This window comes from Salvelinus alpinus, chromosome 19 (assembly GCF_045679555.1).
Source record: "Salvelinus alpinus chromosome 19, SLU_Salpinus.1, whole genome shotgun sequence".
Lineage (NCBI taxonomy): Eukaryota > Metazoa > Chordata > Actinopteri > Salmoniformes > Salmonidae > Salvelinus > Salvelinus alpinus.
The window spans coordinates 23,577,102-23,600,917 of NC_092104.1; the positions used below are offsets into that span (position 1 = coordinate 23,577,102).

At 45.0% G+C, this 23,816-nt stretch overlaps 2 protein-coding genes across 4 annotated transcripts in view; one reads left to right on the forward strand and one right to left on the reverse strand.

Moving 5' to 3' along the window:
• LOC139545159 (substance-P receptor-like) overlaps positions 1-23,185 on the forward strand; it is a 47,560-nt gene extending 24,375 nt beyond the window's left edge. The window contains exons 3-5 of the mRNA XM_071352606.1: positions 8,947-9,097; positions 12,351-12,547; positions 17,801-23,185. Coding sequence (XP_071208707.1) covers positions 8,947-9,097; positions 12,351-12,547; positions 17,801-18,179 — 727 coding nt within the window. The 3' untranslated portion in view covers positions 18,180-23,185. The remainder of the gene's footprint in view (positions 1-8,946; positions 9,098-12,350; positions 12,548-17,800) is intronic.
• Positions 1,770-5,675, reverse strand: LOC139545160 (myb/SANT-like DNA-binding domain-containing protein 4). 3 transcript variants are annotated; one of them, XM_071352611.1, is made up of 11 exons: positions 5,294-5,675; positions 4,928-4,998; positions 4,489-4,665; positions 4,337-4,398; positions 4,168-4,254; positions 4,039-4,080; positions 3,797-3,970; positions 3,682-3,717; positions 3,030-3,583; positions 2,637-2,748; positions 1,770-2,542 (listed from the first exon to the last, which is right to left on the reverse strand). In XM_071352611.1, the coding sequence occupies exons 1-8, from the start codon at positions 5,449-5,451 to the stop codon at positions 3,682-3,684; spliced, it is 807 nt and encodes a 268-aa protein (XP_071208712.1). In that variant the 5' UTR covers positions 5,452-5,675; the 3' UTR covers positions 1,770-2,542; positions 2,637-2,748; positions 3,030-3,583. The 3 variants fall into 3 exon arrangements, with proteins under 3 accessions (XP_071208712.1, XP_071208711.1, XP_071208708.1); XM_071352610.1 differs by having other exon boundaries at positions 3,682-3,970; XM_071352607.1 differs by having other exon boundaries at positions 3,030-3,970.
• Positions 23,186-23,816: the final 631 nt, after the last annotated feature.

The following is a 23,816-nucleotide window of genomic DNA, read 5'->3' on the forward strand; positions in this document are numbered from 1 at the left end:
GTTCTGAGAAATGGAGGCTATTCCATGACAGAAATTGCCAAGAAACTGAAGATATCATACAATGCTGCGTACTACTCCTTTCACAGAACAGCGCAAACTGGCCCTAACCAGAATAGAAAGAGGGGTGGGAGGCCCCGGTGCACAACTGAGCAAGAGGACAAGTACATTAGTGTCTAGTTTGAGAAACAGATGCCTCACAATTCCTCAACTGGCAGCTTCATTAAATAGTACCCGCAAAACACCAGTCTCAACGTCAACAGTGAAGAGGCGACACCGGGATGCTGACAGGGTGAGAATAGAAAACCTGGCCTGATATACACATTATATCTACGTGTCCATATCTACATGGCCGTCCGAATGTGTCCCACGTGGTATCGTATTCCCTATGTAGAGCACTACATTTGACATTTTACCAAAAGTAGTGCACTATATGGGGAATAGGTTGAGATTTGGAACACAGGCATATTCTTTCATGTTGAGAGAGAAAGGGAGAGAGGAAGAGAGAGAGGGAGAGAGAGGGAGGGAGGGATAGGGAGAGAGAGGGAGAGAGAGGGAGGGAGGGATAGGGAGAGAGAAAGAGGGAGGGAGGGAGGGAGAGAGGGATAGGGAGAGGGGGAGAGGGAGAGAGGGATGAAAATATGACAATGTTGTTTGTTATTGGCTTCTTTTTCTCTCCGTTTGACGTGTGGTCACAAATGAAACAGGACTTTATCTGAGAAATATAAATGAAATACAAGTGCTGCCTACCTGTTCTCCTTCTAATGTAATTAGTTGCTCCCTGCTAGTGTGTTATTTACAAACAGAAAGCGGTAAACTGTGACAACCAATTTCACACATCCCAGACAACAAAGTCAGTGGAAGGCTTTACAGGAGCCCAGCCATTACCAATGTACTGCCTGTACTCTTTCATGCAATTCCCTAACATTTCACTGTTGTAATCACTCAAAATAGGCTGTGAATGCCTCTAATATTGGATTACTCAGCAAACACAAACAGATGCTTTCCACAATCCCTTAAAAACAAAAACACTGCATGCATCCCTGGGGCCTGTTGCACAAAACTAGGATAAGGGATTAAGCCAGGATATCTTGGTGATCCTGGCTCAATTGATCCGTAATCCGGTTGCACTAAAGATGGATAGGGGGCAGGAGGATATGTTATGGTATAAATTACCATGGAGATTTATTCTGTGGAGCTAGCCTGCTCCAGACCAGGCTAAATTCCAGGATCTATTTAATCTCATCCCTAATGTCAGTCAGCAGTCACCACAAATGGAAACCAATAGTTATTTCACTGCTCACTATACATTGTTATCACATATAACTAGACCCACTGTTATTATTTAAACGTTTGTGATCATTAATTTCAATGATTTTGGATAAAAAATGATTTTTAGATGATGTTGCTATCATTAGATAATTTACAGTTTCCCATAGACTATAAGGCTATATATAAAATGATAGAATATTAGGGCCACAGAGGGGAAAAAAACACAAGTCATAATATTGTAACCAGTTGTTTTAAAGGAGGACAGTTGTTAAAATGACAGATGTGGGGCATTTCGTGAAATTGTACTTCAGTATGGTTTCATAAACAAAGACATGCTGATGTGCCAGAATATTAAGTATCACATTGTCATAAGTATCAAAACTGTAAAAACAATATGTAGCTTTTCTGCAGAAAGAACCAGCCTCATAAATGTATGACTTTATCCTTTTTCTTCAGTGTGGCCCTAGTACTCTGTCATATAAACAAATACACATTCCATATGAATATAAAAACACAATGTGTAACATTATGTTCCTTTATTGAATAAGGACAAAACAAAGCAGGTAAACCATCAGCTCCTTTCGAAACTGAAGTCACAGTGACTCTACAAGATGGAAAGCACAGAATCCAAGCATATTATACAAAATGATACATACACATTCAAAGGTCTGTATATAACACACCCTGCATGTCTGCACACTAAAATAAATGCAGGACAAATCCATACACATCAACTGAACAGACAAATGAATGGATGCAGTAGCCTCCCTGCAGCCTTGTATTACACACAGTATACCGCACAAACATCATAAGAGGCCAAATTCGTCAAAAAACGAACCCAAAAAAACCCAAATTCCTCTGCCACCGCAGGACATATTTAACCAAAATTGAAAGCACACATACTAACTAAAATAATTCAACACATATTGGTCCCTCAGCAGCCGACCACTGTCGTCATCAGGGAAGATTGCCGGATTGTCCCAGTCCATGGCTGGTGGCACTCTGGGGGCCCTCTCCTTCCTCAGGCAGGCCACATTGTGGAGGACAGCACAAGCCACAGTAATATCACATGCCCTAACAGGGCTGACCCTTAATTTGTGAAGGCAGTGAAAGCGTGCCTTCAGGAGGCCAAAGGTCATTTCAACTCTGGCCCTGGTCCTGGCATGGGCATGGTTGTAGGCCTGCTGTGCTTCCTGGGGGTCTGTGAAAGGTGTCAGGAGAAAAGGCTGGCAGCCATACCCCCTGTCTCCCAGCAACACACCAGAGAATTCACCTGTCAACACAAAATCTCATCATTACTACCTCATAAACACAGTGATATTCTTGACACAGCCATGATGGTTATAAATAGGGGTTGTGTGGCTTACCTTGTGATAGGCACTGATAGATTTCAGAGGCCCGAAAGATTCTGGAGTCATGGACTGAGCCAGGCCATTTTGCCACAACATTGCTGATCACACAGTCAGCATTGCAGACCATCTGAAATCATAAGATGAGGAATATTACACCAATCAATGCACATCACTGGCAATGCAGAGTGTTCGTCAATGGACAATATCAAAAAGTTATGTTCACCTGAACATTAATGCTGTGAAAGGATTTCCTATTCACAAAATCGGCCTCATGGGCACCTGAGGGGGCTTTTATCCTTATGTGTGTGCAGTCCACTGCACCAATGACATTGGGGAAACCTGTCACACAAAGTAATGAGTATCCTACTATGTGTTAACAGTTGTCCTGTAATTTGTAGATCCTCTTACCTGCAATCCTATAGAACTCCTCTTTGATGTCACAGAGTCTTCTGTGGCCAGGGAAGGAGATGAAGACATCTGCTAATGCTTTGATAGCCAGACACACACTCCTTATTGTGCGGCAAATTGTGGCCTTGTTCAGCTGTTCTGCATCCCCCACTGAGTACAGGAAGGCTCCACTAGCAAAAAAGCGCAAGGCCACACAAACCATTTGCTCCACACTCAGTGCATGGCTCCGTGCAGTGCGGTGCTTAATCCTGGGACCCAGTAGTCTGCATAGATACCTGATGCCATCTGCAGAAAACCTGTATCTTTCATATAGATGGTCATCAGGGAAGGCCAGTGGGTCCAACCGGTCCCTGAAGACCCTTTCTCGCCTGAAGGCTCTCCTCAGCACAAGTGCTTCTTCATCCACCACATCTCGCACGAATAGGCATGCCATTGTCAGAGCAGAAAGGAACACACAATTTTGGGCCTTCATATAGGCTAGTGGCCACACCTGGTGCTGGGGGGGTGGGCAAAGAGGGCGATGCCTTATAACGATGACTTGGTTGTACTGATTGCTGGGAAAATAAAAAAAACCTTAGAAAGATGCCACCGTCCTGTGTGCTCACAATAAGAGCTCATATGTCATGGCTCACTTGACTTTACGAGAATATACCTAATTTTTATTTTGAGCTGTGTCATCTTCTTGGAGCTGGGGGAGGAAAGAAAAATAATGATTAATACATTTGTGTTACAGTTAGCATACAGTGTACATTGAAGGCATATCTCACCTCCCTCTCAAGTTTTTTTATTTCAAGGTCCAGTTTCCTAATTGTCCTCTTTTTTATTTCGGACTCCAGTGCAAGATTTTCCATCTTTTTCTTCTTGTACTGAATGTCTATGTCTGCCAGTTCTATTTGGCGCCGGAGGTGGTTGCCATACAACTTTCTGATAGCTTGTGAGCTCTGTGAACACAATACAATTAGCGCAGCTGGAATTTGGCAGGATGTGGTGTCCTTTTATTAATACGCACTATGTTGCCAGGCTGGTTTTCCCACTGTATAGCATCTGGGTCCTGTAAAAGAAATTAGATTTTTTGATTTTGATGAGGACTCCTCACCATTGTAGAGTAAATAGTACTTTCACAGTCTTAACATGATACCTCATGCCTTCTGGAATCCAGAGAGATGGTCTCCTCCTCATCATCGTCTCCATCATGTGCTGTTGCTGCTGCACTGGGGCCTTCACCCTATCACATTTAATCGGATTCATATTGAAGCTAGTAGACAAGACATGCCAGGCCTACAGTATGCCTTTGATGGAGTACTCACTGGATCAGCATCGTCTGGTGCTTGTGCTGGTGGCTCTAACAGGAACACAGTGCTGCCAGACACTGCAAGGCAATAGGTAAACCAAAGTCAGACAGTCCAAATTGATTCAATATGAATGTGGTTGTATCCCATGTAGAGATGGAAGGACATACCTTGAATGAAGCGGGTGGCATCTTGGGAGGAACCTATGCTCGTCTCTTTCCCCCCAGGGATCCCCTCTAAGACGGGCCTGCCTTTATTTAGCTCCAAGGCCATGTCCTCTGCTGGGGTAAGGTCAGCCTTTGGTGACCCACCACCCGTGCCTTGTCTGTGGGTATTCTTTTTCACTGCTAAAACAGTACAGACAATGTGTGAGCAGGCACCTTCTGGGTACAATATATGCTTACATTTACATTTAAGTCATTTAGCAGACGCTCTTATCCAGAGCGACTTACAAATTGGAAAGTTCATACATATTCATCCTGGTCCCCCCGTGGGGAATGAACCCACAACCCTGGCGTTGCAAGCGCCATGCTCTACCAACTGAGCCACACGGGACCAGGTGCTTTGTTAAATGCTTGTGCTTTGTTAAATATTAGTCAGGGACCATACCATTCTGCAGAATGTTCTTGTATTTGATTTTGACCTGCTGCCATGTCCGTTTTGGCCCGTTCATGTTTAATCTACACACACACACACACACACACACACACACATTTAATGGAGTCACACTGCAAAAAATTACTTGGTATTTTTGTCTTGTTTTCAGTAAAAATATCAAAAAATGTATCATAGCTTTATACAGTGTGATGGAGTTACTTTACACAATTTCACTCATATCTGCAGTGCATTTCAATTAAAAATTTAACCGTTTCATAATTACAGTACAACTGCATTTTTGGAGATGTGAATTAAATATTTGAATTGTAATTGTGATGTTTCAGCGGAGCGGTGAGTGTGTAATTGTGCACTACTTACGCATTCAGGCGGTCTGCAATACTTTGCCACGCTTTTTCTCTTTGCTTTATCACTGTGGCGGTGTTGCCTTTCTTCTTAATTATATCTTTTACCTCCTCGTATGCCTCCATGAGGATTTGTGCTTCCGACGGGGAAAAGTACGCGGCTCTAGTTGCCATGGTAAATCAGTTAATCTGTGATCTGTGGCGGGGTCTATTTGAGTGAGCCGTGAGCGCGCACCTATCCAGGATTGGTTTCACCTGGCTTAATGAATCCGTGTCTGCTCATCCTGGCTTGGTCTTTGTGCAACCAATTAAGCCTGGACGCACATGTTTTGGCTTCATTGAGCTCAGCTGAGTCATTTATCCCGGATGTCTTAATTCTACTTTTGTGCAACAGGCCCCTGGAGAACAAAAAGGATATGTTTTGGAAAACAAAAACATTTTGGAGGAAAAAGGTGCATGAAAAGTTCAGCATCATAGTCAATTGGTTGAATTACAGCTTCTCTCTCTTTGAGCTAAATGCGTATGCCTTGTGTGCTGTGTGGGCCATGTTTGATCTGCATTTGGCTCAGTAGGCAGGTACTGTATGAGGGCCTGAAGGCTGATGTGTCTCTGTCCTCCTGGGCGTTCTATCTGATTATCATAATTGTAGTTAATTACCAAGGAAATGGCCGGTGAGTCTCAGCCGTGCTGTGTGCAGCGAATGAAATGGAAGTTCACTGGAGATGAGGGGTGTCCCCTCTCCACATGAACAAGCACACACACGAGCTCATATTTAACATATTATTGGACAATTCCAACCAACAAAAATCTTTAAGTATTTCTTTCATTAGTCCATTGTTGATATAGTCCTAAAATGTTTTGCATGTCAGCAATCAAGTCTTCAATATATATAAATGTCAAAATATAGAAATACAGCTGGTATGATGCATAATGGGCTGGGGTTTGTTTCTTTTCCATTTAAATATCTAAAAATGAGCACAGAATATTTGCATTAGATGTATTTGCTTCCTAAAGGAAGCCCTTATTTATATTGTATTATTGTTACACCATACATAAAGATACAGTTACCCCATCTGTATCCCATCGGAACCCACACACCTGCCTGATCTCTGCTTAGACTGTACGTCATCATTCACGGCTGTCCTCGGTGTCTGCCTTCCTCTCCCCCTGTCTCCCCTGGCCTGTCCTGTAGGCAGTATGTGTGTGTGACTGTGCAGATCTTCTTCCCCTAGTCACGGCCGTCGTCGAAAGGAGACCAAGGTGCAGCGTGGTGAGCGTACATAAATGTCGCCAACAAAACAAGAAAACAAAGAAACTAACGTGAAGCTTAACAGGGCATTAGTGCCACTAACAAAGATAACTACCCACAAACACCAAAGGAAAAAAGGCTGCCTAAGTATGATTCCCAATCAGAGACAACGAATGACAGCTGTCCCTGATTGAGAACCATACCCGGCCAAAACATAGATATACAAAACATAGAAATAAAGAACCTAGAATGCCCACCCAAATCACACCCTGACCAAACCAAATAGAGACATAAAAAGGCTCTCTAAGGTCAGCGCGTGACAGTACCCCCCCAAAGGTGCGGACTCCGGCCGCAAAACCTAAACCTATAGGGGGGGAGGGTCCGGGTGGGCATCTATCCGCGGTGGCGGCTCTGGTGCGGGACATAGACCCCGCTCCACCTCTGGCTCACCCCACTTAGGTGGCGCCTCTGGTGCGGGGACCCTCGTCGCCGACCCCGGACTGGGGTCCCTCGCTGCAGGCCCCGGACTGGGGACCCTCGCTGCAGGCCCTGGACTGGGAACCCTCGCTGCAGAACCCGGACTGGGGACCCTCGTTGCAGAATCCGGACTGGGGACCCTCGTTGCAGGCCCCGGACTGGGGACCATCGCTGCAGGCCCTGGACTGGGGACCCTCGCTGCAGGCCCTGGACTGGGAACCCTCGCTGCAGAACCCGGACTGGGGACCCTCGTTGCAGAACCCGGACTGGGGACCCTCGTTGCAGGCCCCGGACTGGGGACCCTCGCTGCAGGCCCTGGACTGGGAACCCTCGCTGCAGGCCCCGGACTGGGAACCCTCGCTGCAGGCCCCGGACTGGGAACCCTCGCTGCCGGCCCCAGACTGGGAACCCTCGCTGCCGGCCCCAGAATGGGGACCCTCGTTGCAAGCCCCGGACTGGGGACCATCACTGGAGGCTCCGGACTGGGGACCGTCGTTGGAGGCTCCGGACTGGGGATCGTCACTGGAGGCTCCGGACTGGAGTACGTCGCTGGAGGCTCTGTGCCATGGATCGTCACTCGAGGCTTTGTGCCATGGATCATCACTCGAGGCTTCGTGCCATGGATCATCACTCGAGGCTTCGTGCCATGGATCATCACTGGAGGCTTCGTGCCATGGATCATCACTGGAGGCTTCGTTCGTGCGGCAGGCACAGGACTCACCAGGCTGGGGAGACACACAGGAGGCCTGGTCCATGGAGCAGGCACAGGACTCACCAGGCTGGGGAGACACACAGGAGGCCTGGTCCGTGAAGCAGGCACAGAACTCACCGTGCTGGAGAGACACACTGGAGGCCTGGTGCGTGGGGCAGGCACCGGATACACTGGGCCATGGAGGCGCACTGGAGGTCTCAAGCGTAGAGCTGCCACAACCCGTCCTGGCTGGATGGTTACTTTAGCCCGGCAAATGCGGGGTGCTGGCACAGGATGCACTGGGCTGTGCAGGCACACCGGAGACTCAGTACGCAGAGCCGGCGCAGGATATCCTGGGCCGTAGAGACGCACTGGCGGCCAGATGCGCTGAGCCGGCACCATCCGTCCTGGCTGGATGCCCACTCTAGCCCGGCCGATGCGGGGAGCTGGAATGTAGCGCACCGGGCTGTGAATGCGCACTGGAGACACCGTGGACTCCACCGCATAACACGGTGCCTGACCAGTACCACGCTCCCTACGGTAAGCACGAGAAGTTGGCTCAGGTCTCCAACCTGACTCAGCCAATCTTCTCGTGTGCCCCCCTCCAAAAATGTTTTGGCGCTGCCTCTCGTGCCTGCTTCGTTGCCGTGAATCCTGGTATCGTTGTCATTCCTCCCTCGCTACTTCCGCCTATTTCCATGGCATTGTCTTGTCCCCTGCCATAACCTGCTCCCATGTCCAAGATGTCCTCCACTCTCTCTTCTCCCGGGCCCAGGATCCCTGCTCCTCCTGGCCACGCTGCTTGGTCCTTTGGTGGTGGGTAGTTCTGTCACGGCCGTCGTCGAAAGGAGACCAAGGTGCAGCGTGGTGAGCGTGCATTTTCTTTTATTATAGTAAATGTCACCAACAAAACAAGAAAACAAAGAAACGACCGTGAAGCTTAACAGGGCATTAGTGCCACTAACAAAGATAACTACCCACAAACACCAAAGGAAAAAAGGCTGCCTAAGTATGATTCCCAATAAGAGACAACGAATGACAGCTGTCCCTGATTGAGAACCATACCCGGCCAAAACATAGAAATAAAAAACATAGAAATAAAGAACATAGAATGCCCACCCAAATCACACCCTGACCAAACCAAATAGAGACATAAAAAGGCTCTCTAAGGTCAGGGCGTGACACCCCTGTGCTGTTGGTAAAATGTGACAGCACTGCATGCTGATCTTGTCTTTCCCTTCCTGTCCTGTAGGTACTACGTATGTGTGACTGTGCTGATCTACTTCCTGCCTCTGCTGGTGATGGGCTGTGCCTACCTAGTGGTGGGCCTCACCCTCTGGGCCAGTAACATACCTGGAGACTCCTCTGACCGCTACAAGGAGCAGCTCACTGCCAAACGCAAGGTACAGTATAAAGATACTATAAGCCTGGGTGTACATGCTCATAGCCAAATGCAAGGTTCCAATTATGAGTTTGTAGGGTAAAGATGTACTGCAGGGCTTTGGTAAGAAGCAGACTGTGACGTCATTCAGTACAGTGCTTTGAGAGTAGTCAAGGATCATATCACCTCCACCTTACCTGACACCCTAGACCCACATCCATTTGCTTACCACCCCAATAGGTCCACAGACGATGCAATCGCCATCACACTGCACACTGCCCTATCCCATCTGGACAAGAGGAATACCTATGTAAGAATGCTGTTCATTGACTATAGCTCAGCATTCAACACCATAGTATCCTCTAAGCTCATTATGCTTGAGGCCCTGGATCTCAACCCGGCCCTGTGCAATTTGGTCATGGACTTCCTGACGGGCCATCCAACAGGTGGTGATGGTAGGAAACAACATCACCACTTCGCTGATCCTCAACACTGGGTGTGTGCTCAGCCCCCTCCTGTACTCCCTGTTCACCCATGACTGCGTGGCCATTTCCTTGGCGTGCACACCACATACCACGGACAAACTGAAATGGTCCATCCACACAGACAGTGTGGTGAAGAAGGCGCAACAGCGCCTCTTCAACCTCAGGAGGCTGAAGAAATTTGGCTTGTCACCTAAAACCCTCACAAACTTTAACAGATGCCCACAACCGCAATGCTCTCCAGAGGGTGGTGCGGTCTGCACAATTCATCACCGGGGGCAAACTACCTGCCCTCCAGGACACCTAAAGCCCCCGATGTCACATGAAGGCCAAAAAGATCATCAAGGACAACAACCACCCGAGCCACTGCCTATTCACCCCGCTACCATCCAGAAGGCGAGGTGGTACAGGTACATCAAAGCTGGGACCGAGAGACTGAAAAACAGCTTCTATCTCAAGGCCATCAGACTGTTAAACAGCCATCACAGCCAGTTACCTTAGCTTTCTTGGGAACAGGAACAGTGGTGGCCCTCTTGAAGCATGTGCGAACAGTAGACTGGGATAGGGATTGATTGAATATGTCTGTAAACACACCAGCCAGCTGGTCTACGCATGCTCTGAGGATGCGTCTAGGGATGCTGTCTGGGCCGGCAGCCTTGCGAGTGTTAACACGTTTAAATGTTCTACTCACGTTGGCTGCGGTTAGATATTGCTGCACTGTCGGAACTAAAAGCACAAGCATTTCACTACACTTGCAATAACATCTGCTAACCATGTGTATGTGACCAATAAGATTTGATTTGATTAACCCTGCATGGGTTTACATCATAGAACACATGTATCCTATGGTTTACATGCTCTGCCAGCAACTGTACATCAATGAGACCCTAGGGAGTTTTGTAGTATCAGTATCTTGGGTTTATGGGGCTAGCTCTATGCCTCTATGTTTATCTCTACTTTGACTTCTAGGTAGTGAGGAGAAACACACATGTGTACCGCATGCTAGAGCTCTCTCCGACTGAGCCATTCATTATGGACACATAGTTAGCAGATATGTTTGGTTACGAGCTAGGGTCTATTTTCCTGAATTTCCGCCTGACTGACGTGCCCAAAGTAAACTGCCTGTTACTCAGGCCCAGAAGCCAGGATATGCATGTAATTGGTAGAATTGGATAGAAAACACTTTGACGTTTGTAGAAATGTTAAACTAATGTATGAGACTATAACACAATTGACATGGTAGGCAAAAATCCAAAGAAAAACCAACCGGAATGTTTTTTGTTTTTTTAGGTCCCAGGCTCTTATAATGGAAAGCTATGTGTCCTATGCAATTCTAGCTCCCAGATTTCAATTCCTAAGGCTTCCACTAGATGTCAAGAGTCTTTGTTTAAGGTTTCAGGCTTGTTTCTTCCAAAACGAGCCTGGGACTCTTTGGTACAAATAGTCCCAGTGGGAAATCAGTCTGTCGCCATGTGACGATTTTACTTTTCTATTGAACATACTTCTTTCTGTATGAAATATTGTAGTTTATTTACATTTTAGGATACCTGAGGATTACATAGAAACATCGTTTAACTTGTTTGAACAAAGTTTAGCGGTAGCTTTTTGGACTCCTTTGTCTGCATGTTGAAGGAGTGGATTACTGAAATCGATGGCGCCAACTAAACGGACTTTCTGGGATATAAAGAAGGATTTTATCTAACAAAACGAACATTCTGTCACGATCGTGATAATGGACGGACCAAGGCGCAGCGTGTGTAGAGTTCCACATCTTTATTACGGTGAAACTTCAAACAAAAACAATAAACCAACAACAAAAACGTGACATCAGTGGTGCAACAAACACAATATCCCACAAAGCAGGTGGGAGAAAGGGCTTCCTAAATACGATCCCCAATTAGAGGCAACGATTACCAGCTGCCTCTAATTGGGAACCATACAACCCACCAACCTAGAAGTAGAATGACTAGAACACCCCCCCTAGTCACGCTCTGACCTAAAGACCATAGAGAACCAAGGGCTCTCTATGGTCAGAGCGTGACACATTCATGTTGTAGCTGGGACCCTTGGGATTGCAAACAGAGGAAGATTTTCAAAAGTAAGTGATTTATTTAATCGCTATTTGTGATTTTATGAAGCCTGTGCTGGTTGAAAAATATGTTGATATGAGGCGCCGTCCTCAAACAATCGCATGGTATGCTTTCGCTGTAAAGCCTATTGTAAATCGGACAATGCAGTCAGATTAACAAGAATTTAAGCTCTTAAACAATATAAGATACTTGTATGTTCATAAATGTTTAATATTAATATTATTTATTTGAATTGCGCGCCCTCCAATTTCACCGGATGTTGTCGACAGGTGTCCCGCTAGCGGAATACCTGCTTCCAGGAATGCTTCCAGGAATACTCCTGGGATAGCACTATAAAGGGAACATGGCATCCTAAACAACTCTACTGCATCAACTTCAGGTCAAGCCAGAGAAACAGAGAGAGGAGTTGAAAGTTTGTCAATGTTTACTTCTTCCTTCATGACTCATGAAATAAACACGACAACACCCTGAGCTTCAAGCTCTCTCTACTCCTGTCATCATTTCCCAACTGACAGCTACATGTCTGATTGTTTCTTATTCCTCTAACATACACCGTCTTCCACTTTCTTTATGCTGTCTTGTCCCCTTTCTGAATGACTGAATTGGACACAGAAGTACATTTAGAACTAATTAAATAGAATATCTGTGGAATGGATTAATTGAGCCCAACCCTTTGTGGTATCTGTGTCTCTGTCTGTGTTAGGTGGTGAAGATGATGATCGTGGTGGTGTGTACGTTTTCTCTCTGCTGGCTGCCCTACCACGTGTACTTCCTGCTCCACCTGTTCTTCCCCCTCCTGTTTGAGACGCTCTACATCCAACAGGTGTACCTGGCTGTCATGTGGCTGGCCATGAGCTCCACCATGTACAACCCTATCATCTACTGCTGTCTCAACGATAGGTAGGTACACTACACTAAACTACACACACTACACACGCACGCACGCACATACACACACACACACACACACACACACACACACACACACACACACACACACACACACACACACACACACACACACAGGTACGCATGCACACACACAAGCAGGTACACTACACTACAGTACACTACAGTACACTACACTACACTACACACAAACACACACACTACACACACACAGGTACGCACACACACACACATACACACACAATTGTTTATCATTCTCTTTAACACCTGTTTTTATTATGTACATAGATTATTCATTGCATTATTTATAAGTTATGGACTGTTCAGCACATATTATTCATAACTTTTACCACTGTGGTGAAGGCAAAATGAAAAATACTTATTTGAATTCCTGCATGAAAAACAACCACTTGCTCTCATATGACTTGTTGACATCCTGGGTATGGCACCATAATAGTAAAACCTCTATGAGTTTGTTTTTTAATTCTTTTTTAATTGTTTTGGAAAGACAGATGGCTAATATTGCATTTGTAACCAAGTGGGAAGTGTGAATCTACCACCATAGAGTTAGATGGTATGGATACTGTCATTGAGGGCTTCACCATTTTTAAGTAGTCAGCTGGGTGGGATGATTCCATCCGGTTCATCATTGTGAACAAACATTCCGTAACTGAAGGTAGCAGGAAATCACCAACCATGGCTTTATACATGTTCAAACAATACACTCTAGATGGCAGTATGTACCTTTTTAGTTTGCCAACTAATAGAAGTAGAAGAAAATGGACTACTTTAAAATGGAGATGGCCTCAATGGCGCTGCCCGTGCGCTCACAGACGCCATAATGGAACATACAGTGGGGAGAACAAGTATTTGATACACTGCCGATTTTGCAGGTTTTCCTACTTACAAAGCATGTAGAGGTCTGTAATTTTTATCATAGGTACACTTCAACTGTGAGAGACGGAATCTAAAACAAAAATCCAGAAAATCACATTGTATGATTTTTAAGGAAATTATTTGCATTTTATTGCATGACATAAGTATTTGATCACCTACCAACCAGTAAGAATTCCGGCTCTCACAGACCTGTTAGTTTTTCTTTAAGAAGCCCTCCTGTTCTCCACTCATTACCTGTATTAACTGCACCTGTTTGAACTCGTTACCTGTATAAAAGACACCTGTCCACACACTCAATCAAACAGACTCCAACCTCTCCACAATGGCCAAGACCAGAGAGCTGTGTAAGGACATCAGGGATAAAATTGTAGACCTGCACAAGGCTGGGATGGGCTACAGGACAATAGGCAAGCAGCTTGGTGAGAAGGCAACAACTGTTGGCGCAATTATTAGAAAATGGAAGAAGTTGAAGTTGACGGTCAATCACCCTCGGTCTGGGGCTCCATGCAAGATCTCACCTCGTGGGGCATCAATGATCATGAGGAAGGTGAGGGATCAGCCCAGAACTACACGGCAGGACCTGGTCAATGACCTGAAGAGAGCTGGGACCACAGTCTCAAAGAAAACCATTAGTAACACACTACGCCGTCATGGATTAAAATCCTGCAGCGCACGCAAGGTCCCCCTGCTCAAGCCAGCGCATGTCCAGGCCCGTCTGAAGTTTGCCAATGACCATCTGGATGATCCAGAGGAGGAATGGGAGAAGGTCATGTGGTCTGATGAGACAAAAATAGAGCTTTTTGGTCTAAACTCCACTCGCCGTGTTTGGAGGAAGAAGAAGGATGAGTACAACTCTAAGAACACCATCCCAACCGTGAAGCATGGAGGTGGAAACATCATTCTTTGGGGATGCTTTTCTGCAAAGGGGACAGGACGACTGCACCGTATTGAGGGGAGGATGGATGGGGCCATGTATCGCGAGATCTTGGCCAACAACCTCCTTCCCTCAGTAAGAGCATTGAAGATGGGTCGTGGCTGGGTCTTCCAGCAAGACAACGACCCGAAACACACAGCCAGGGCAACTAAGGAGTGGCTCTGTAAGAAGCATCTCAAGGTCTTGGAGTGGCCTAGCCAGTCTCCAGACCTGAACCCAATAGAATATCTTTGGAGGGAGCTGAAAGTCCGTATTGCCCAGCGACAGCCCCGAAACCTGAAGGATCTGGAGAAGGTCTGTATGGAGGAGTGGGCCAAAATCCCTGCTGCAGTGTGTGCAAACCTGGTCAAGAACTACAGGAAACGTATGATCTCTGTAATTGCAAACAAAGGTTTCTGTACCAAATATTAAGTTCTGCTTTTCTGATGTATCAAAAACTTATGTCATGCAATAAAATGCAAATTAATTACTTAAAAATCATACAATGTGATTTTCTGGATTTTTGTTTTAGATTCCGTCTCTCACAGTTGAAGTGTACCTATGATAAAAATTACAGACCTCTACATGCTTTGTAAGTAGGACAACCTGAAAAATCGGCAGTGTATCAAATACTTGTTCTCCCCACTGTATATAAAGATGATATCTATCATTTTATATGTTTCCCACATATGACTGGGAGAAGTACATTTGAATGGCCCTCCAACTGGTAATTACTAGCAGGAAACCTGTCTATCATCCTTGAGCTCCAATTGGGAGGTGGGAATTTACCAGTTGTGAAGTTGTAAACACCAATTGGATGCATTCACATGCACTTGCTGAGAAACATCCGATTAGCTAATAGCCAACAAGCTGTGTCAACCATAAACTAAAAGTACAGCTATCAGGCTCGTAAAGAAATGGTCTTCAAAAACCATATTAATAAATTGCTTTTTTTTTAAAACTGTTTCGTAGTTAAATGCTGAAAATGTTGTTATCGAGGTAATTTCCTTAGTAGGTGTAACGAAAGTCGTCGGGAGAAGGAGAGGAGGACCAAAGTGCAGCGTGGTACGTATCCATAATTACTTTTAATCAAGATGAATACACGAACAAAAACAACAAAACGACCAACGAACAGTTCTGACAGGTGCAACAAACACTAACCAGAAAATAACCACCCACAAACAAAAGTGTGAAAACAGGCTACCTAAGTATGGCTCTCAATCAGAGACAACGATAGACAGCTGCCTCTGATTGAGAACCATACCAGGCCAAACACATAGAAATAGAAAACCTAGACCTACAACATAGAATACCCACCCACATCACACCCTAACCAAGCTAAAAATAGAAGCATACAAAGCAATCTACAGTCAGGGCGTGATAGTAGGTGACGTCAGAGGTCACCATTTGGGAGAAGTCAGAGCTGAAGGAGGATAGAGAAGTTTCTCACTAGTAATTACCAGTTAGTATCATGTTTTAGGGTATAACCCAGGTGCAGACAGTGTTGAAGAAATTAAAGTTTATTCTTTAAACAGGGGCATGCAAACGACAGGTCAAGGCTGGCATGGGTATATAATCCAGATTGGGTATAAGGCACCGGAACAGCAGGCGGGCTCAGGGTCAGGACAGGCAGAGGTCAGTAATCCAGAGTAGTGGGGCAAAGGTACAGGACGACAGGCAGACTCAGGGCAGGCAGGAATGGTCTAAACCGGGAAACCAGAAAACCAGGCACTAAATCACAGACAGGCGCAAGGGAAAAACGCTGGTAGGTATGAACAAACAAAATTAACTGGCACAGACAGGTATAAGTACCCAGGGGATAATAGGGAAGATGGGCGACACCTGGAGGGGGGTGGAGACCAGCACAAGGACAGGTGAAACAAATCAGGGCGCGACAGTTAGAGGGCCGTTCAATAGATTTTTCCCAGTGGTATGTTGTAAACATATAGAAGGATAGCTATATCATCTTTATACATGTCCCATTATGGTATCTGTGAGCGCACGTGCAGCGCAATTGAGGCCATCTTCATTTTGAAGTAGTCAATTACATTTTTGTACTACCTATATGAGTTGGCAAACAAACTGAAAGGGTGCATACTGCCAGCTAGAGTGTGTTGTTTGAACAGGTTTAAAGCCCAGGTTGCCGATGTACTACCACCTACAGTTATGGAATGTTTTCTCACGAGTATAATTAATTGGCTGATGACCCAGATGGAATCATGTGATCCTTCCTTCACCCAAATGAAGGCCCACCCAGTTAACTACTTTAAAATTCTGTAAGCCCTCAAAGGCAATGTCCATGCCAAAATGGGTTTTATCCATCTAGAGTCCTCTATCTAACTTTATGGTGGTAAATTCCCACTTCCGACTTGGTTACGAACACAGCATAATTAACTGTGGTGGTAAAGTTTTATGAAGAGCCAACTTTCAATTGGTTTTCAGAATAACAAGCTGGTGTCTGAAAAATTTCTGAAAAGTCTTTGAAATATGTCTCTGAAAGATGCCTATTTCATACCCGGTTATGACAGTGTCGTTACAAGACAAAATGAAAATGTGAGAGTTAGTTGCACTGCTAGAGAACTGTTAGGGTCTAAGTCATGAAACACTATGCAGTGCTCTTCTCTCCACAGCAATATCCATTTGAAGTTTTAACATTCATAACCACATCTGCCTCTCCACTCATTTTCCAACAAATTCTTGCCTCTTCGTCTGTCTTCAGCCTTTTTACTTTCCCCTTTTTTGAACATGTCTGTCCGTCTGTCTGTCTGTCTGTCTGTGTCTGTCTGTGTCTGTCTGTCTGTCTGTCTGTCTGTCTGTCTGTCTGTCTGTCTGTCTGTCTGTCTGTCTGTCTGTCTGTCTGTCTGTCTGTCTGTCTGTCTGTCTGTCTGTCTGTCTGTGTCTGTCCTCTGCTATCTATTCGTCTGTCTGTCTGTCTGTCTGTCTGTCTGTCTGTCTGTCTGTCTGTCTGTCTGTCTGTCTGTCTGTCTGTGTCTGTCTGTCTGTCTGTCTGTCTGTCTGTCTGTCTGTGTCTGTCCTCTGCTATCTATTCGTCTGTCTGTCTGTCTGTCTGTCTGTCTGTCTGTCTGTCTGTCTGTCTGTCTGTCTGTCTGTCTGTCTGTCTGTCTGTCTGTCTGTCTGTCTGTCTGTCTGTCTGTCTGTCTGTGTCTGTCCTCTGCTATCTATTCGTTTGTTTGTCTGTCTGTCTGTCTGTCTGTCTGTCTGTCTGTCTGTCTGTCTGTCTGTCTGTCTGTCTGTCTGTCTGTGTCTGTCCTCTGCTATCTATTCGTTTGTCTGTCTGTCTGTCTGTCTGTCTGTCTGTCTGTCTGTCTGTCTGTCTGTCTGTCTGTCTGTCTGTCTGTCTGTCTGTGTCTGTCCTCTGCTATCTATTCGTTTGTCTGTCTGTATGTACTGTATGTCTCTCTGTCTTTCCCTAGGTTTCGAGCTGGCTTCAAGCAGGCCTTCAGCTGCTGTCCCTGTGTCCCCGCCGGCTCCTACGAGGGTCTGGAGCTCAAGTCCACACGTTACCTGCAGACCCAGGCCAGCATGTACAAGGCCAGCCGCATGGAGACCAACGTGTCCACCGTGCTGCATGTGGCCAACGACCTGGAGCCTCCCAGGTTTGGGGCCCTATCTGTGGCCGGGTGTGGGTCCGAGGCGCGGGGGGTTAGCGGAGGGGGAGGGGGGTTGTGTGCGGTAGCGGCACCCAGGCGCTCCTCTCTGGACCTGACCTCTAACGGCTCCTCGTCCCGCAGTGTCTCCAAGAATGTGTCGGAGACCTCCAGCTTCTACTCTAGCAACAACCTGCCTGAGTAGAGAGGGGATAGGAGAATCAGGCACCGCTAAACACTCTATCTCACTATACCTGCCAATGGGGGCTGTGTTTGTGTATGTGTGTGCATGCATGCGTGTGCACATATATTCCATCCATGTTTGTCTTTGACCATTTACATAATGTCCTTTTTTTTTATGTTGGGCATCAAGTCTACCGCCTGTGGCTGAGGCTTGGTTGGTTCCCCTTCAGAGGGCAGTGTGCTTATCCAGTGGTCCTTGGTTCAAACTAAGGCAATAAGGCATATCTAGGGTACACTGCCTGGTACCTGCTATAGCCCAGAGAAATACTGTAAGGGCTGAGTTCATGACTGGGTAACAAGACTGGGTCAATACAGGACAGGACTGGGTAAATACAGGACAAGATTGGGTCATTACAGGACTAGATTGGGTCAATACAGGACAAGACTGGGTCAATACAGGATAAGACTGGGTCAATACAGGATAAGATTGGGTAAATACAGGACAGACTGGGTCAATACATGATACGATTGGGTCAATACAGGACAAGACTGGGTCAATACAGGATAAGATTGGGTCAATACAGGATATGGTGGGTCAATACAGGACAAGACTGGGTCAATACATGATACGATTGGGTCAATACAGGACAAGGCTGGGTCAATACAGAACAAGGTTAATACAGGACACAGCACTAACTGAACCCGATAACCTTCACACTATCCACACACCTTCAACTATCAGAATGTATCCAATACTTATCTAGCAATTGACATTTGCTTCTAAGGACCCACTCACCACACACACACAGTGGTGTATGAGTTCATATTATCACCCATACTTCTGCATTCATGTTTGATTGCCGCCCCCGTGCTGGAAGCAGTCAGTCCTCACAGTATAGTGGTTTTCTCAGTTTGTCAGAAACATATGATAACCCTGCCATTCCTGTAGCATCTCCTTAGCCCCTATAGTGGAGCCCAGGGTTAACAAGCCCGCACTCCATAGGACACACACTTTGAAACAGATTATTGTGGCTGAGGTGTATTTAGCTGGTGGCCTGTCAGCATGTAGACTTAAGGGGAATAATGTGGGATAGAGCTGAACAAACAGACCCTAACCTGAACAGTGTTAGTCAGCTGTGTACAAGACAACAGGAGAGAAAAGTGGTGTGATTACAGAGGCAGAGAACCTGCACTGTGAGGACTTCCTCTTATACAGCATGCTCTTAGTGACAGTAAAGGCTAGATGGATTGTGTTTTCGGGGATGATGTTAGTTCTTGTAACTAGCGATGGGAAGATGTGCCTGGATACTTAGCATAATGCAGATATGAGAGGAAGGGAAGCAGCTTAGAGGCCATGCTCTCCTTATGAGACTTCTGGTTCTCAAATGGAACTCTATTCCCTTTATAGTGCGCTACTTTTGACCAGAGTCCTATGGACCCTGTTCAAAAGTAGTACACTAAATAGGGAATAGGGTGTCATTTGGCATGCAACCTCTGTGTGAGACTGAGTCCAGCAGGAGGGAGCTATTTTAGCTGTGTGTAATGATTCTTGATGTGTCACAGCAGTTCTTGTCTACCCCGCCATCTGAAACCCAACAATGACACATCATATGTATGTATGATGTTCAGCACACACATCCCCACACAATCACACATTCTCAAACAGACACACTGACAACCACAGTTGTTCACACATCAGACAGAGGGAAACTCGCCTTCCAACACACACATGCACATGCATGAGTGTGCTTACACACACACCCCCACACACACTTTGACCAGAGTAAAATGAGCACAGTAGTCATCTCAGATCTCCGGCAGGTTTGATGTGGAGTTTCAGCCTGGTAACACTAGGTCAACATGATCTAGAGGGCAGAGGGGACAGGAGGGGTAACAGAGTAACACCTGTTACTTCATATCTCTGGGCCTTGTAAGAGTGAGTTTATTGGTAGTGTGGAATATACACTGAACAAAAATATAAACACATCATGTAAAGTGTAGGTCCCATGTTTCATGAGCTGAAATATAATATCCCAGAAATATTCCATACTCACAAAAAGCTTATTTTGCTCAAACTTTGTGCACAAATGCATTGACATCCCTGTTAGTGAGCATTTCTCCTTTGCCAAGATAATCCATCCACCTGACAGGTGTGACATATCAAGAAGCTGATTAAACAGCATGATCATTACACAGGTGCACCTTGTGCTGGGGACAATAAAAGGCCACTCTAAAATGTGCAGTTTTGTCACACAACACAATGCCACAGATGTCTCAAGTTTTGAGGGAGCGTGCAATTGGCATGCTGACTGCAGGTATGTCCACCAGAGCTGTTGCCAGATAATTGAGTGTTCATTTCTCTACCATAAGCTGCCTCCAACTTTGTTTTAGAGAATTTGCCATTACGTCCAACCGGACTCACAACAGCAGACCAGAGTGCCCCATGGTGGCGGTGGGGTTATGGTATGGGCAGACATAAGCTATGGACAACAAGCACAATTGCATTTTATCGATGCAATTTGAATGCACAGAAATACTGGGACGAGATGCTGAGGCACATTGTGGGGCAATTCTTTTTTAAGGTGTCTGTAACCAACAAATGCATATCTGTATTCCCAGTCATGTGAAATCCATAGATTAGGGCCTAATGAATTTATTTAAATTGACTGATTTTCTCATATATGAACTGTAACTCAGTCAAATCTTACAAATTGTTGCATGTTGTGTTTATATTTGTATTCAGTATATAATCTACTATATAATCTACAATATAATCTACTATATGTAATATATCTACCAGAGACAGTAACTGAGGAGTGACAGTGCAGAAATAATAGTTATCTAATTACAATGGGATAAGTAGATATTCTACGCACCCAATGATTTACATTTTAATGGGATGTTTTGTGTGTGGGTGTGCGTGCGTGCGTGTGTATGTGTGTGTGTCTGCGTCTGCGTGTTGACAGTTACATGTCTCAGTGGGCCCAGTAATCTGTAAAACAGAGGCCAGGATACACCAGACATTCCATTACTCCTGTAGACAGCAACTAAATGAAACATGCCTTGCAACTGATTAATTTACCATGGGGAACCAGGTAGGCTGTTATTCTCTGCAAACAAGCTCTCCCAGGCACAGACACTAGTCTAGCTAAAAAGGCATTGCTCTCTTACAGTTAGTCAGACAACATACGGACTGAATACTAAAACCAAAAATATACCAAACACTCAGTTTCAAAATGCTGCAGAATGTTTTTCCATTTCAGATGGCAGGTTCAAGTGGGGATTTTGTCAAAGACAGGCAACTGAATGCGTAATCAACCACATTCAAAACCCATCTGTTAATTGACAATGTTCCAGGTTGGATGGTAGGTTGTTTAAGAAAGCAGTGTTGGTTTTGATCACTGTAGTGATGGAGACAATAAGTTTGCCTTGTTCCTGTGGGCTGGGAGAGAGCTGGCACCAGGCTGACTACTCAACTGGGTGAATGTCCTCATCAGTGCCATCACTCTTCAATCACACTAATTACCCACAAGAAAAGAGAGAGACTGAACAGAGAGAGAGACAGAACAACTGCACACACACATTGAGAGAAGCACACAGGCAAAGACACAGGGTAAAAAGAGAAGATATCTCTTTTGTCGTAAGAGTAATTCTAAAATGGTGTGTCTGTGCAGAGGTAGTGTTTGTATTCATTAAAACGTGAGGCCCAGTTAGGTAAAAAAAAAAAAAAAGATGGTTGTAAGTGTGTGCATGTGTGTGTGATGTGTTTTTCACTTACCTGTATGTAGGAGTCTACCATCTACATGATGGACCCAGGCTGCTGCAGCGCATCATGAGATGTGCTTATCTCTGCTACAGTGACCTGAGTGGTTACTGCTTTGATGGTCCCAGCTGTACTGCTAGACAGCAGCTCATACACAGCTTATAGTATACCACAGTTACACTTGCGTTCCAAATGGAACCCTATTCCCCATATGGAATAGGTAGCAATGGGACGCACACACAGTGCTCTCTGATACAGTGCTGAATGAGCAGTTCATATCTTGTGTGGACCTCTTTGTACATAGTACAGTTATGTTTGGGATGTTCTTTATGTACAGTATAACATTGTTGTTTCTTTGAAATGTAACTGTCAATCATACCAGTTCACTTCCTACTGTAATGTTACAAACACTTGCTTGTTTGCTACTATACATGGCTTGGCTTGTGAGGTCTGTGTTGATCGCTGTTGTACATTTTGTTTTGAATGTAACTGTCAAGCTAGACATCACATGAAAGCGGTTGAAAATATTCAACTATTACAGCTGCTGTGATGGGGTTTACAAGCTGTCGGAGGGAGAAATGGCATGATGCAACTTTGATGTCTCTATTGCATTAATCTATCAAATGGATTTCTCTTGTCAGGCTGTTGACCTCTCTGAGGCACTGTTGAACATTTCTGATACTTTGTCTGACAACTACACTGACTGAACTATTAGCCCAGTAGGCAGCATCCATGGGGGAAGATCTCTGTTACAACACAACATGTATCACAGGCCAGTGCCATATTACAGCCTCTAGCGGAGTCTCCTCTGGCTACTATCAGCAACTATATCCCAAATATCGAGAACCCTCTTGCATTTTTTCGTGGCTGGGGGAGGATTTAAAACAGAATGTTGCACTGTATTAAAGTATCACTTTGATATTTCATGCGTTCATATGTGTTATTATGTGTTATTATGTGTAATTTCAGACATGTGTTTCATGTGTATATCTTACTCTTGTTGGGAGTTATTATGTCAGCATTGTGAACGGTACTTATTACAGTATTATCAACAGTATTATCAATATATTATTTTCATTAGTAAAACAATCGAAGGTATTTACAAAGTCAGTATTATTTTACACTCAACCACTATCTCTGATCTACATTATCAGATATTTTGTGGAGTTTGTTTACCTTTTAAAGTGTAACTATATTGTTTGTTGTTTTCAAGGTACAGCTCAATATTGTGTTAATGTTATAAATAAATGTTACCTTTTATTGTAGCTACCTTTTTAATTCACCATCAGTTTGGCAGGAATAGTGTACCCTGTAGTATTTATTATGGCTTCACACAAATAATCTAACAATGTTTCAGTTTAGATAAAGTTTAAACATCAATTCATAACGAATACATCGAAAGCAAACTTGCAGACCTTAGCAGAGAAACAGCACCTTTAGCTAAATAATGTTGGGGAATCACTAAAACATCACAGGCAAGTTAGCTCTGGGAGCAGCACGGTCTGGTCTCTACCTCTTTGTAATTCCTGACCTTCAGTTGAGTCCTCACCAGACAGAGGAGAGGAGAGAAGAGGGAGAGGAGAGGGAGCAGTGAGCGAAGCGCCTCGTGTCAGATGAAGCATATTTGTGTTTGGACTGGACCTTTGTTGTCTGTCTGTGAAAGGAGAGTAGAGGACAGTCTGTGCGTATTAAACTCCAATCTATCTGCATGGGCCTGGCCAGAGTCTGGCTGTCCACATCTCTGTAGACCCGTCTGAAAAGGAGTGACTCATAGGCCATGTACTTTATCTGTAAGTAAGCGTAGGTTCCAAATGGCACCTTAGTCACTTCATAGTGCACTACTTTTGACGAGAGCCTAATGTGCCCTGGTCAAAAGTAGGGCACTATAAAGGGAAT

Bases quoted from the DNA above. Each gene is read 5' to 3' on its own strand.
- LOC139545160 (XM_071352610.1), bottom strand. From the start codon at position 5,451: ATGGCAACTAGAGCCGCGTACTTTTCCCCGTCGGAAGCACAAATCCTC. The intron at 4,999-5,293 runs GTAAGTAGTGCA...GTGTGTGTGTAG, and splicing joins ATTGCAGACCGCCTGAATGC to ATTAAACATGAACGGGCCAA. The intron at 3,971-4,038 runs GTGCGTATTAAT...TTGTGTTCACAG, and splicing joins AAAACCAGCCTGGCAACATA to AGCTCACAAGCTATCAGAAA.